The sequence below is a fragment of the Felis catus genome, chromosome B3 (assembly GCF_018350175.1).
Source record: "Felis catus isolate Fca126 chromosome B3, F.catus_Fca126_mat1.0, whole genome shotgun sequence".
Taxonomy (NCBI): Eukaryota; Metazoa; Chordata; class Mammalia; order Carnivora; family Felidae; genus Felis; species Felis catus.
In genome coordinates, this window is record NC_058373.1 from 48,806,431 (window position 1) to 48,822,170 (window position 15,740).

Below are 15,740 nucleotides of genomic sequence, written 5' to 3' on the forward strand. Positions count from 1 at the left end.
AGACCACTCTTGTTCGCTATTATAGTTGTTTCATTAGAGCCTCCACATGCGGCTCAGTGGTCTATTCAGAGACAGAACAAGGCTTTTTAATTCGAACTCAAGGACCTTGTTTGGTAGGTCAGAAATCGTACTATGCAGTTCCTAATTAACGAGCCATTAGCCTGTCTGTTGTGAAATGGCTGTAATCTTGTCTAATTAAAATGCTATCAAGTTAATTCAGAAATGTGGGAAAACTTAATAGTGGAATTTGCCTTCTGTTTTGTTTATAAATCCAGTGTGGGGAGAAGGGCCTTCGTCCTTAGAGAGTTTTGATGAAGTTGACATGCATTTACTGTGAACGGTTCACAAAGCTGCCAGCGCTCTTGTTCCACTTTACAGATTGGCTCTGTAGGAATTAAATCCCACAAAGACAAATTCTTTTCTATACCTTGCCATGCATATTTTATTAAGAATCGCTGAGAATTTTTTCCCCTTTGGGGAAAAAAAAGTTCATTGTGGAACAAAGTGTTTTGAAGCACATTCTGTGCCTCCTAGATCTTTTGCTTTCAGTATAAATAAAAAGAACAACTTGTGTCAGTCAAATTTAATAGAATCTCTAGGGCCAAAATGAGATCTTTTGCAGGACAACTTTTGGCTTGGTTTGTTTTTAAAAAGAGCAGAGCCATTACATTCCTACTGTCTCTCCGAGATTCATGGTTAAAAGAAGAAAGCCATGAGTTTAACCAAGTAAAACTTCCACTGTTAACTACAGTATTCTGTAGTGTTAAGCTCTGTTTTGCTACTGCTGTACATTGTCTCTGCTGTGGGTTTTGACTAGATATTCAATGAAGTTTAGAAAAGATTAATTATTTTCAGTTTGATTTATTAGGGAAAAATTCAAATGACTACTTTTAGAAATTAAGACCTTCCCATTCATATTTTTTTAAAGGGTCACAAAAGAAAACAGAGACAAGACTGGAGGACCAGGGAGGGAAAGTGGTCTTATTAATTTCATTTTGAATATTCATAATTTTTTCAAACACTGGTTCTTTAATTTAGGTTTAAATAATGAAGAGTATCAAGTAGTCATTGGAAATGACACAACTCATTATATTATTGATGACTTGGAACCTGCTAGCAATTACACTTTCTACATCGTGGCATATATGCCAATGGGAGCCAGCCAGATGTCTGACCACGTGACGCAGAATACTTTAGAGGACGGTAAGAAACCACGAGTCTAGAATGAACATTAATATGTTTAATCAGTTTCAACAAATAAATGTGTTTTAAAGTAGAGAAAATATCCTCTTTTTGGTTAAAAAAATAACCAAAACAAGGGTGGCAACCAGCAGGCTAGTTTGCCATTTCAAATTTGACTGTCACTTTTTGACAGTAATAGGATATGGGTAAAGAGCTTTTATAACTTACAATGCAGAACATAAATTTTGATAACAAAATTCTTGTGTTTCTTCAAGTTTCCCAGTTTAAATTGCAGTTTTTAAAATATTTTTTCACCGTGGAAGTTTTCTTTAACTGAGTAGAACAAAATGTGAGATTTTCTAGGCATAAATAAATACATATATAATGAGTAAATATATTGAGTGTATATAATGACAAGAGGTCAGAAGTCTTGGGTTTCTGAAACGGGTAGTTTATGAAATTTAGTAACTTATTAGTTTAAAAAGTTCTCATAAAATCAGCAGTTAGCTTATTTTTAGATGTACTATGTTTATTCTGCTTAGGGAGGAAAGTAATAGTAGTTCAGTTTGTTAACTGATCATGGGTTAGAAATTGAGTTGTAGTCCTTTTGAAGGCAGGCCTCCATATATTCTTACAATGGTGGGAAATCTCATCCATTAGGAAAATCCTGAGGCTGATTCTCTCCCTCTGATTCATTATCTCTCTCTTTAGCAGCTCTAGAAGGCCTTTTTGTACCATTCACTGTGAAAAGGGAATGATTTAACATATACCTAATTATACTGTTCTCCCTTTACAGGTGTTTCTCATCCTCACAAAATGGTCCACCTGTAATTTTCAAAACATTTTTTGTATTAATGATTTCCAAATCTTTTCCTTTGTTTATTTGGTCCCAGATCTCTTACATACATCTCTGTTAATGCCACTTGTTTAGATGTTTATAAATTCAGAGTATGACTAAATGAAAGCAATATTAGTGATCTGGGTGCTAAATTCCAAGTTCTGTTTTCACTTAAGAGTCTGTTTCATTTTAGAGTGAATCATAGTACTTATGACCTCTCTAGTTATCTCCTCCCATTTTACCTCTGACATGCATATCTAAGGTGAAACACAGGCTGGTGGGGGTGTTATCCTGGGGTTTGTGGGGGTTTTGGTGTATGAGGTATATTCCTCCCTATGTCTTTGAAGGAAAGGGGTTTAACCATAGTAAGCTACTTGTTAAAGCTTGTCAGTTCCAGTGAATGTTAAGGTCTCGAAGTTTTTCTCCTTTAAAGCTTTTCTTACTCTACAACTTTTTTATTTAATGAAATTTCATTTTGTTCTCTGGAAAAGATGAGACTTCTGACACTGGCTTTCACGTTTCTGCACGAGTTTCTGCCCATTTCGTAAGCCCATGTATCTCAAACTGAAATGTGTGGGTCTCGTAGGGTACATAGCAGTGTGTAGCAGATGGAACTGACACTTGTGGAGGGCTTACCCCTGCCTATTCTAAAAACCTTCTCTCCATTATTTCATTTAATCCCTACATAACCTGTCACAGAAAAACTGTTGTTATGTAGGAAATAGTAAAGTAGGGGGGATAGGAATGTGGGCTTTGTTCAGTCTGCCTACATCTACTTCACTAACAACATGTGTGACTTTGAGCAAGTGATTTGACTGCTTTGACCCTTAATTTCCTCAGTATAAAGTAGAAATGATCAGAGTACTTCCTTTGGTTTTTGTCAGAATTCATGAGTGCGTACACATCAAGGACTCAGAAATGCTTAATTGATTTTCTGTTTTCCACCTATTATTTCATTCATGCAACAAATAATCATTGAGTACCTACTGTGTGTTACTTAGTAGTGAACAAAGGAGACAAAAAATTGTCCCTGGTTTCGTGGAGCTTACTTTCTGGTGGGAGAAGGGGCAGAGGAACAATAAACAAGATGAGGAGTGCCTGGGTGGCTCAGCCAGTTAAGCTTCCTATTTCAGCTGAGGTCATGATCTCGCAGTTCAAGCCCCACATGGGGCCCTCTGCTGACAGCATAGAGCCTGCCTCAGATCCTCTGTCTCCCTCTCTCTGCCCCTTCCCCACTAGCTTGTGTGTGTGCTCTCTCTCTCTCTGTCAAATAAACATTCAAAAAAACACCCCAAAATAAACAAGATGAACAATCCATTATATAATTATATGCTATGTTGGATATTGATAACTATCTAAGAGAAGGAGAAAAAAGCAGAAGAGGGGAGTATGAAATGTTGGGAGGGTTTGAGATGAGGCAGAGTCACCCAAGAAGGGCTTACTGAATAGATGACATTTGAATGAAAACCTGAAGGAAATGAAAATGAGGGAGTTGGCTAGGCAGATGAATGGGGGAAGTGCACTCTAGACAGAAGAAATGGAAATTGCTAAGGGCTGGAGTGGAGGGAACAAGTGGAAAGCACTAGGAGATTGAGGCACAGAATTAATCAGAAGCCAACTGTATGAGTAGATAGGACTTTGTATGAAGTTACAGTGGGGACTTGGGCTTTTACTATTAGTGACATTTTGTTTTCTTTGGTTCTCTATTCTTGACCATCCCTCATTATTTTTCCTTCTTTTTTCTGGTTTGTGATCTCTATTCAACTGAAAACCTTGACCACTAGGGCTGAAAGTATCTCTCCTTTGTTATGTTAGGTCTTGCTCTTAAGAGAATTCAGTGAATACTGGTGGGCTGATTGACAAAAATGATTCTAAATATTCATAAGCAACCTGTCTTCTTGTATGACTAGTTCCCTTGAGACCTCCTGAAATTAGTTTGACAAGTCGAAGTCCTACTGACATCCTCATCTCCTGGCTGCCGATCCCAGCCAAGTATCGGCGGGGCCAAGTGGTCCTGTATCGCCTGTCCTTCCGCCTCAGTACTGAGAATTCCATCCAAGTTCTGGAGCTCCCAGGGACCACACATGAGTACCTTCTGGAGGGCTTGAAACCTGATAGTGTCTACCTGGTGCGGATCACTGCTGCCACCAGAGTAGGGCTGGGAGAGTCGTCAGTGTGGACTTCACATCGGACACCCAAAGCCACAAGTGTGAAAGGTAAATTTCTAGAAACTATTGAGGAAAAATAACACAGTATTTTTGGTCTTTTTAAATCTAACTTATGTTTAAGGGAGCCTGGGTGGCTCAGTCGGTTAAGCATCTGACTTCAGCTCAGGTCATGATCTCGTGGTTTGTGAGTTTGAGTTCTGCATTCGGCACTGTGCTGACAGCTCAGAGCCTGGAACCTGCTTCGGATTCTGTCTCTCTCTCTCTCTCTGCCCCTCCCCCACTCTTGTTCTGTCTCTCTTTCTCTCTCATAAATATTTTAAAAATATTTTTTTAACCTTTAAAAAAATAAAATAAATCTAAGTTATGTTTAAATTGTGTTTTATGTTTTATGTTTAAATATGTTTTATGTTTAAATTGTGTTTAAATTGTGTTTCATTTATGAATGAAAATATTCCATAGATCATTGGTGTAACTGAAAATAATTTTAAACTTTTTGTTGAGTAGTCCCATTTTACTAAAGCTCAGTAGCATGTGAAACTTTTGGTTACTCTGTTAGTTTGCTTAGCAGAGTCTTCATAGATGGGTGGTGGGTCCAAATCAAACTGAATTACCAAAAGTTAAATATTAATAGAGACCTAATTAATATTATTACCATTTTTTTTAATCATCATTTTAATAGAAAGACCGTAAGGCTAGAAAGTTCTACACCCTGTTTGTTTAATAACGTGAAGTGTAAGGTGACTGAGGTTTTTGTTGTTCATTGACTAATTTGGTCTCCAAGTTTAATACCAGTGTGGAATTTTGAAAGTTAAAATGTAATTGTTTTGGGGCCATCTGGGTGGCTCAGTCAGTAGAACATCTGACTTCCGTTCAGCTCATGATCTCACGGTTCGTGAGTTGGAGCCCCGTATCGGGCTCTCTGTTGTCAGTGCAGAGCCTACTTCAGATCCTCTGTCTCCCTCTCACTCTGCCCCTCCCCCTCTCATGCTCTCTCTCTCTCTTTCTCTCAAAATAAATAAAATTTTAAAATATATATATATGTATAAAAGTTTGGAATTGAACTTATTTTGTAACTGTTGGCTTAAAACTGTGTGTGTTTGTGTGAATTACAGATTTTTTATACATATATTTCTGGTGAATTTTTCTAGCCCCTAAGTCTCCAGAGTTACATTTGGAGCCTCTGAATTGTACCACCATTTCTGTGAAGTGGCAGCAAGATGCTGAGGACACAGCAGCCATTCAGGGCTACAAACTGTACTACAAAGAAGAAGGGCAGCAGGAAAATGGACCCATTTTCTTAGACACCAGTGACCTTCTCTATACTCTCAGTGGTTTAGGTGAGTGAGCCCATACTGCACTTTCCTTTTTTCCTTCTTTTCTGACCAGTTGGGAAAAGAGTTTTTGGATAGAGACACAAGAACTGACGTACTGGTGGAAAGAGAAGAATTACCTTTATTACATCACTGTGTATGTCCTACTGCTTAAGTCACTGTTGGTCTTTGACTCACCACTGTGAGCAAACTGGCAAAACGTCAGGTATATGTGGTATCTATCTTTCCCCCACTTCTGGACATCTGATTTTCTTTCTACAGTTCACTTCTAGTAGAGTGAGCTCTGATAAATGATTGTGAGTATGTGGTGTACGTAGAATAGGAATGTAAAAAGGAAATATCACCAAATGGTCAGAATTAAGATTAACTCAGAAATTGCCTGAGAGTGCTATGTAGGTGTATTATTTTCCCATGTAAAATCTATCTAAATTATGTACAAAATAATGCTCTTACATATGACCCATGTCACTATAAATATTTATTTTTGTAGCTCTAACACAGAAACACCAGAGAAAAAGCATTTAATTTTGGGTTCATCATAGTTCTCAAAGACATCATTTTTGTGGCACCTGAGTGGCTCATTTAAGCGTCTGACTTTGACTCAGGTCATGATTTCAAGGTTCATCAGTTCAAGTCCCGTGTTGGGCTCTGCACTGACAGTGCGGAGCCTGCTTGGGATTCTCTCTGTCTCTCCTTCTCTCTCTCTGCCCTTCCCACACTCACTCTCACTCTCTCAAAATATATAGATATAGATATAGATATAGATATAGATATAGATATAGATATAGATATAGATAACACTGTTTTATTCTCTGTTCATCCTGTCTTTGCTGAGTGAAGAATTCCAGAATGTAAACATGTTTAGTGGAAAGTAAAGAAATTTGTGGCTATAATAAATATATGGGTATAAACAGATATATACTCAAGGCGTAAACTGCACACTTAGTTAGTTCTTAGTTATTTGTTAAAGCAGCAACTTTAATTACGATTACTAACTAAACTCCTGCTAAATTGTTATAGCATCTTCTGCACATACTGAAATTTTACAGTGCCTCTGGCTTTCCCTGTCACAGACTACCTTTTGGAGTACAAAAAGGAAAAAGGCTTGGTGATCCCACTATGGATAGCTCCATTTATTTTTCTGGCCTCACAGCACAAACTGTGAAAACAGCCTAAGACCTGAGACCCGGCGCAGTAAGAAGCAATGGTGGGAATCTGTTTTTAGAGGCAGGGACATAGGACCCCATCGTCTGTTTCTTAGCAATAGTTTTCCAGATGGCATTTTGCTTCTAATCTTGTTGTCTTGGATTTTAACTTAATCTGCATTTGCTTAAATAAATTTCACTGTTGATTCCTGTCACATAGCTTTATAAATGATGAGGAGAAGTTATGTATGTTCCAGGGTGACCTTCCTTAAAACCACTGATGTAGAGATGACGTTGGCCCAACCTGTCATCAAAGTTAGGAGCATTTATTTCTAGTCATGGCTTCTCATTCAGTATGCTCTCCCTTTCTGTGTTCATATCATTAATTCAGAAAAGTTGTACTAAGTTTAAAACAGGATTTGGTAAATTGCTGATGAAAAATTATGCATCATAGTATCTCGAGTTTCTTCAGGGCTTTTTTTTTTTTTTAATATTTACTTATTTTTGAGGGAGAGACAGTGTGTGAGCAAGGGAGGGGCAGAGAGAGAGGGAGACAGAATCTGATGCAGGCTCCAAGCTCTGAGCTGTCTGCACGGGACTCAATGCAGACTCGAGCCCACAAAACATGAGATCATAGCCTGAGCTAAAGTCAGATGTTTAGCTGATCGAGTCACCCAGGTGCCCCTTCAGTTCTTTCACTGTTAAGGAAATATAAACAAGTAGAAGATACAAAAGATAGGTTCATAGAGCATTCTTCTTGAACATATAAGTCATTTATTTTAGACAAATGAATAATTTATTGGGAAGAACAGTAATGTTCTGCTTGTGAAAAGTTTAGAGAAACAGTTAAAACTTTGCCAATTAAAAGTTATGCTCTAAAATTTAAACATATTCTATGGGTGCATATAATGACTTACTGATCTTTGTGGAAATGTTTTTTGTAATCTGTATAATAGTTTTTAATACTATGAACTTTAATTTCCTTCTGTGTTTAAAAAAAAATCATATATATTACTGCCTGTGTTTTTATGTTATAAAATCCTCTTTGTGTATACTGTTTGGAGTAGTTCAGCTTAAAAACACTTTATAATGTATAACCTAGGAAATTATTTTGTTATAGTCAGGATATCCTGCCTATTAAAATAACTCCATGTGCCCTGACTATAGACTTGACTGAGTAGTAGGACTAACTGCAGTGCAGGGTAACAGGGTAGTCTCACAGTTGTAGGACTTTGTTGTAGGACAGTGGGTTTCACACCCCTGGAGGTGCCAAGCCAGGACCAGAAGGGCTGACTAGCAGAGAGGCAGTTGTGTGGATCTAAGCATTGTATAGCTGTTGACCAGATCACCTTGAAGATGCCTTTTAATCCTGAGAGCCCTAGGGTCCTTAGAAAGACACTGTTGGGACCTAGCTAAGCTCACAGCAAGTTCAGTGGGTGCAGCCCACTAAGCAGGCAAGTGTTAACAGCTCTCACTCCCATCCTTCTTACTTTTGGCTGTTGGGAGGGCAGTATGTTCTGTTAACTGGACAACTGACCATCTGTGACCATTTTTAGTAAGAGCATCTGGCAGTAGCTGCCTGTTTAACAGAGAGTGATGTGTGTAGAGGGCATTAGGTTAAGGGAACCCTATCTGTGTCTTGCATGGTGAATACTTGCTTTCATAGAGCTTTTGTACATTAAAGATGCTCTAACTAGAACTGGATTTACTAAGTGGGGCTGGAAATGAAATTTAAATGCTTCTGTTTGCTGATTCCATGTCAATTTGAGTAGCCAACTGATGCCTCAAAATTTCATTTTCATACTAATCCCTTCTCTGATACCCTAATACACATCCTTTTGTTGCTTCTGGTAATTAAGTTTTCAACTAAAAAGTATGTTATTGGGACACAGTCTCCTTGGTAACACATAACAGTTCTTTGTTTCTGAAAGAAAAAGAAAGAAAGAAAGAAAGAAAGAAAGAAAGAAAGAAAGAAAGAAAGAAGAGAGATTTCTGTATTTCAATTCATTTAATAAGAATTTACAAATTATTTTTCTAAGTAAGGCATTGTCATACTAAATAAAAAGATTTAACAAATGTGACCTCTGCTCAAAACAAAAAGAATTAAATCAAAAGATACTAACTTTATTTACATTCCCAATTTTCTCCCAAAGTTCTGATTAACTAAATTTAATTGTACTTAGTAATGAAAGTTGTTTTAGAACATTTTACTCAAAACCCTCAAAGCTCAGTTCCCTCAAACCCTCAAATCCCTCAGTCAGGGATGTGGAATGTTTGTTTTTTAAACTGGTTGAAAAGATTCTCGTGTCTTTATTAGTATAATATAAATATTGGCAGAGTAGTGGAAGATTTTGATGTTGCTAGTTCTAGTTTAATGATTTGCAAATATACAGTTTGATTTTAATTAGAAATGGTTTTGGGGGGTTGGGGAATAAGCATTTAGCTTGTCATTTAATGTGTATGTGATTTGTTCTAAATTGTGGTTTGAGATTTTCTTCAAAGTTTTGCATCTTGTGATTATTTTCACTTAGTTGTTCCCCACCCCTGCCCCTTGGCACTTTTCATGTTTGCCTAAGTTTTAAGTAGAATTTTAAAACATTTGTTAAATTTATCACACAATAAACTGAAGCAAAATTAATAGCACACTTGTGTTCCCTGATAATAGACTTTCTGAAATAATTTGCTCCATTTTTTGGTCTGTTTATTTCAGAAATTGACTTTAAATTCTGAAGTTAGAGTTTCTAATAACAAAGAAGACCGTTTCATAAGCTGTCAGAAACTTAATTCTTCAATATTTATATAATAAGAGGGAAAGGGAAGATTATTATTTAGATGGTGTTGTTGTTAATTTAGCACTTGGAACACTGATAATCTTTAGATTCTACTTTGCCAAAGAATGTTTGCTATTAAACTTCAGAGCAAGCTTGATTAGTGAGCATGAGATTTAGCACCAATTTTACAGATCCAGAATATCAAAAATCATTAGTAACACTTCTGGATCCCTTGTATACCTTCTAAACTCAATCTTTTTTTTTTTTCTTTCTTTCTTTCTTTTGAAAAATCCAAAATCGGAATTCCCGGTTATGCAGGGGAGTAGGAGGCAAAAGAAACAGTCCCTCAGCAACAGTGTAATTTTAGAATACCTTAGCCAGTTTATATGGAAGCATGGTAAAATTAAGTCAGATTTCTGGATGCTATTGTTTGCCATAACAGAGTAGGATTTGGTTGTGTGGTTACAGATCTGAGGAAAGAAGATAAAGAACTACCATTGGTGAGCCCAACTCATATAGCTGGAGGGAATTACAGTCTCTTTAGTTAAGACAGGACAAGATTTTGTGGCATAAAAGAGACTACTTTTATCAGAAAGGGTTCATTGTGAACCTTACTATAGTAGTGATTTTGTTTTGAAGAGAACTAGAATCACTGAGTGTATGAAATCTGGAAGTCACGTTTTAAGGCAAGCCAGGGTCTTTTTAGAGATTGTGTTCCCTCATTCCCCACACACAAGGAAGCCTTAGATAACACTCAGAAAAATCTTTGGAAACATGCTACAGGTGAAAATCCTAGTATTGTGGTTGTTTAGCAACTTTCTCACTGCACCCCTTGCAACAGAGTAAAAAAAGAAACCATGTTTTATAAACAAATCTTCCTGATGGTGTATAGTTTCAAGTATCCCATACTGACTTTTAGCCTAGAAATTCATTTCAAATAATTTGGTGCCTTCATATCAATTACCAACTCAAATGTCATTGCAGATGCCAGGATTCTTCTGTTTTATAAAGTAACATATTATCAATCACATAGACATCATTAAGCATTCTGTCTGGATTAGTGTTGACTTTATAAAGCAGCACTGGTTTCTGTGAAATCACTTTGCATTTATATGTTATCAGATAATTTTTAGGGATTGGTGTAGAAATTCGATTGACGTTATTGCTGTTATTTACTACAGGCAAGATCGCTGGGGACATACCTCACATTTTTTTGCCTCTTCTCAGTTCTTCCTGTGCTTTATCACTGTTAAATTCTACTCTTCATAGAAATGGCTCCTCCGAACAGTATCTGATTTCACTGTTTCATTCCTTTCTTTGAAAGAATTATAAAATAAACTCATTTAAATGAAGCCAGTAGACTTCTTACATGAATAATTTTGGGAACCACCTGCTATGTAGGCCAGAAAACTGACAACATGGGAGTACAAATAACGAAAAAGGGAGCATGGTAAAAGTTTTTCACTTCGCTATTAAATATCTTTTAAGTTACCATTTCTTGTATTGTATTTAGTTTGTTATCTAGCCAAAATACATTGAAACTTCAATGCTGACTTTAGGAAATACTCAACTATTTTTTTTCTTAATTTAAAATGTTAATCATTTATGGGATCTGAACATGCCAAATATGATAGATACACAGCTCAAATTTTAGAACCTTAATACTTGGAAAATTAAAAAAACCAATAACTCAAAAGAAACAGAGCATCCATTTCTTAAACAATCCTGTTATTTAAAAAGTACTGTTAATATTAAGACAGTAATGAAGCACCTGGGTAGCTCAGTGGGTTAAGCATCTGACTTCAGGTCATGATTTTCCAGTTTGTGGATTTGAGCCCCATGTTGGGCTCTGTGCTGACAGCTCAGAGCCTGGAGCCTGCTTCAGATTCTGTATCTGCCTCTCTTTCTGTCCTTGCCCTGCTCTCAATCTCTCTGTCTCTCTCACTCTCTCAAAAATAAATAAACATTAAAAAAATTTTAATAAAACATCAAGACAGTAACAAAGGAAATATTTTCATTTGCCAGTTTGCAACAAAATGCAGATTTATGAAACTGTAATAACTACAGAAATTACTGTGCATCTTCTGGTTATCTTTCCTTAAATTTTTCTTGAATGAAAGATTATCTGCCATTCTGAAATATTTTTGATACTCCTGGATGAAAATGTAGATATATCTCTTTGCATTTGGAAAAATCTTGCCTAGCTTTTGAGTCTCAACCCTTCTGGGAATCCTCTTGCAACCTCAAATGGTGTCAGTCATTCCCATGGTACATCATTTATAATGCTCTATTGTAGGAGGCACTTGGCACTGACAGCTGAAAGAAAAGTATTGGTGAAGTAAATTTTATGTCTGCTGCCTGACATAATTTCTGTAACTTATTAACAAATTAAGTCCTGGTTATTTGCCTAATCTTTTAGATAGGGATAATAATAATAGCTATTTTAAGTGTATTTGTTTATTTGGAGTGAGTGGGGGAAGGGCAGAGAGAGAGGGAGAGAAAGAAAATCCCAAGCAGGCTCCACACTGTCAGTGCACAGCCTGATGCCAGGGGCTCGAACTCTTGAACCATGAGATCATGACCTGAGCTGAAATCAAGGGTCAGATGCTTAACCAACTGAGATGCCCAGATGCCCCAATGATAGCTATTTTAGAACGTTAAGAGGATTAAATGAAATAATGCACATAATGTTTAGCACAGCTCTTAGCGAACTGCATTGAGAGTCTTAAACAAAAGTTAGGTGTTGTAATTGTTGTTAAAAATTGTTCTCCTCCTTGGGTGAAGTCTGGAAATCTGTATTTTAAAAATATTTTTTCCATGTGATTTACCATGATCACTAGATTTGGAAACCACTGGTTCCTGAGCTTTATTATCTATACCAGAGATCTTGTTAAAATGCAGATTTTAATTTAGTAGGTTTGGGTGGGGCCTAAAATCTTTGCATTCTTGCCAACTTTGACAAGCAAGGATCTAGACCAGGGGCAGGCAAGCTTTTTCTGTAATGGGCTAGATAGTAAATATTTTGGGCTTTGTGGGTGTTGTGGACTGAATATTTATGTCCCCATCAAATTCATATGTTGAAGCCGTAGCCCTTAATGTGACTGGATTTGGAAATATGGCCTTTGGGTAGGTGTTGAGAGTTAAACTAGGCGGGGCTCTACTATGATAGGCTGGTGAATTGTAAGAAAAGGAAGAAACAGCAAGAGCTCTCTACCATGTGAGCAAGGACTTAGTGAGAAGGTGGCTGTCTGCAAGTCAGGAAGAGATCTCTCATCAGAAACTGAACACTGCCAGACCTTGATCTTAGACTTCTCAGTCTCCAGAATTGTGAGAAATTAATTTCTGTTTTTTAAGCCATCTAGTCTGTGCTATTTTGTTATGATAGCCAAGCAGACTAATACAGAGTGGACCATAAGGTCTGCCACAAGTATTCAGTTCTGCCACTATAGCACAAAAGCAGCCAAAATAAATATATAAATGCATGAATATGGTTATATTCCAACAGAACTTTGTTTATGGACACTGAAATTTGACTTTCATGTATTTTTGATGTATCATTAAGTATTATTAAAATTATTTTCTGAGCATTTAAAAGTCTAAAAACCAGGTATTTGGGTGGCTCAGTGGTTTAAGTATGTGGCTCTTGGTTTCGGTTCAGGTTATGATCTTGAGGTTTCATATGTTCAAACCTTGCATAGGGCTCTGCACTGACAGCACAGAGCTTGCTTGCGATTCTTTGTCTCCTTGTCTGTCTGCCCTTCCCCCACTCATGCTGTTTCTGTCTCTCTCAAAATAAATAAATTAAAAACAATTTTTTTTAAAATATGAAAACCATTAAACTGGCAGGCTGACCCTAAGGCAGCAGACCATATTAGTGTATTTTGCCAATTCCAGGTGTAGACTGGTTATAGCCTTTGTTTTAAAGTCTGTTTTCCGCAATGTAAATATTGCTACTCCAGCTTTCTTTTGACATCCATTTGTATGTTTCCCCATCTCCTCAGTTTGAATCTGTTTAGGTAGGTGTCCTTTGTTTCTCATCAAGTATAGACTCTAATGTGGTTGCTCTTCAAAGTGCAGTCTTAGGATCAGCAGCATAATCAGGAAGTTTATTGAAATGCTGAATTTCAGACTTCCTTGTTCCCTCTCCAGATCTACTGTATCAGAATCTCAGTTTTAACAGGATTCTTAGGTGCTTAGTATGCACGTTAAAGCTTGGTAAAGTTAGGTCTAGATGACCTAGTATGTTTTTTTCAAAATAGCCGATATCAATTCTTTATAAGTTAATAACTTTTAGCTTTAAGTTTGTTATTCTTGTTGGAAATCTTTCAGAATTTGTTTTTGTGCCTGCTAGCTTCCTAAATTGCTGACTCTTTTAATTGTCTGGCCAATTACAGTTTTGTTTTGTTTTGGTTTTTTACTGTTTTTTTAATGTTTATTTAGTTTTGAGAGAGAGAGAGAGACAGCGCGTGAACAGGGGAGGGGCAGAAAGAGAGGGAGACAGAATCTGAAGCAGGCTCCAGGCTCTGAACTGTCAGCACAGAGCCCAACACAGGGCTCAAACTGATGAACCACAAGATCATGACCTGAGCTGAAGTTGAACACTTAACCAACTGAGCCACCCAGGAGCTGCAGGCCAATTACAGTTTTTAATTGTTATTGACACTAAGCCTCTCTTAAGACTGCCTTTACTGCACTTTTTATTGCATATCTTGTTTCTAGTCCTATTTCCCCATACTTTTTGACTTTTACACAAGGGACAAAATGGCCTTTCATGGGTATCATCCTTCAGTCAATGCATTTCTTCTCAAACATCCAGGGAGTAGATGAATCACAGATTCTCAGGTATAATCTTCCAGTTTTGCTGCTTCTTCCCTGCATTTTGTCTGCCACTGAGTGCTCATTCACAAGTTCATTCTTTGATTCTTAGATATTTACCAAGCTTAGTATATGATAGTCTCAATGTTAGGTACTGCCATAATAATGTAGACATGGTCATAGTATTTGAGTCTAGGAGGAAGACCAACAATTAAATAAGCATCTAAAGTATGGTGTGATGAACTTTTTGATAGTGGACATCAGATCTCCATAACATCATTTGGCAGGTGTTTCTGACCTGTTTCGGGGCTGGAATGGGAATGGCTTCCAGGAAGAAGTAACATTTAGGTTGAAATCTAAAGGATGAGTAGGACTCATTAGGCAAGGGGTCAGGGGCAGGTACAGGTTATATGGGAACTAGTAAAGAAATACATAATAAAATAACAATAATCTAAAAGTATACTGTTGGTGTATGGCCTTGTACACTGTAGGTGTAGGCTTCATACAAGTGAAGGGTTCTGAAAATTGAGCCTCACAACTTCATAGTAAACCTGCCTCTGCAGAGGCAGAGGGTTCTGCCAGAAGGTTCTGCAGAGGGTTCTGTCAGAAGGACAGAACCCAGGAGATGGTCACAGAATGGTGAAATTCACTTGAGTTGTTCAGGAAGTGAGGGGGACCATGCTCCAGAGAAAATGAAGTATTATTATATGAGCACAAAGGGAAGCCAGTACCTGGTAAGCTACATGAGGGAATTTGGTCTTTATCCTAAGGGCAGTGTGAAGACACTAAATGATTTTAAGCAAGCAAGTGACCTGATTAGATTTATATTTAGAAATATGTTTCTGTTGCAGTGTGTAAAATTTAATGCGGAGAGGGAAGATGTGAAACAGCTCAGAACTGCCTCTTCCCTGAAAGAGGAGGTTTTTGTGAGCTTTCTTTTTCGCTTCCTTTCTGGTTCAGAGATGCTACAAAAGTCTACCCTCCCTGTTTGCTGCAGTCCCATTGTACATGGCAGTTTTCATGCACACAAATAATAAAGATTTCTTTAGAAAATAGCATGTTCTATTGTTTTAAATCAGTTTATACTCAACCCTTGGAAACTATAATCACTGTATAAAAAATATATAAATGTATATTATATATATAAGTATGTATATGTTTATGTATGTGTATATACATATACATGTATATACATGTGTATATGTGTATACCCACACACACATACCCTACTGTTTTATAAAGTGAAGGTATTTGGATGTTTGGTTTATGCTTGTCTTTAAGTCAGTTCTGTAACTGTGTTAAAGTGTTTTAATTTCTCCTTTCCTTTGCTTGCGTCAGCTCTCAAGAGGCATGCAGTCACAAATCTAATGATGTATTCTGTCCCCCTCAGAATACCTAATTACTCTTGATTTGGTACATTTCATTTTAGGCAACTGTGGTATTGCCAAGTTAATTAAATTTCGTGTTTTTAAATGAACAAGAAAATAAAG

At 37.0% G+C, this 15,740-nt stretch overlaps 1 protein-coding gene across 3 annotated transcripts in view; it reads left to right on the forward strand.

Annotated features, from left to right (window-relative positions):
- The window catches only part of PRTG (protogenin), a 141,415-nt gene that overhangs the window by 68,025 nt on the left and 57,650 nt on the right, over positions 1–15,740 (forward strand). For all 3 annotated transcript variants that reach the window (XM_023255324.2, XM_023255323.2, XM_045059281.1), the window contains exons 9-11: positions 1,039–1,203; positions 3,931–4,236; positions 5,337–5,525. In XM_023255324.2, coding sequence (XP_023111092.1) covers positions 1,039–1,203; positions 3,931–4,236; positions 5,337–5,525 — 660 coding nt within the window. The remainder of the gene's footprint in view (positions 1–1,038; positions 1,204–3,930; positions 4,237–5,336; positions 5,526–15,740) is intronic.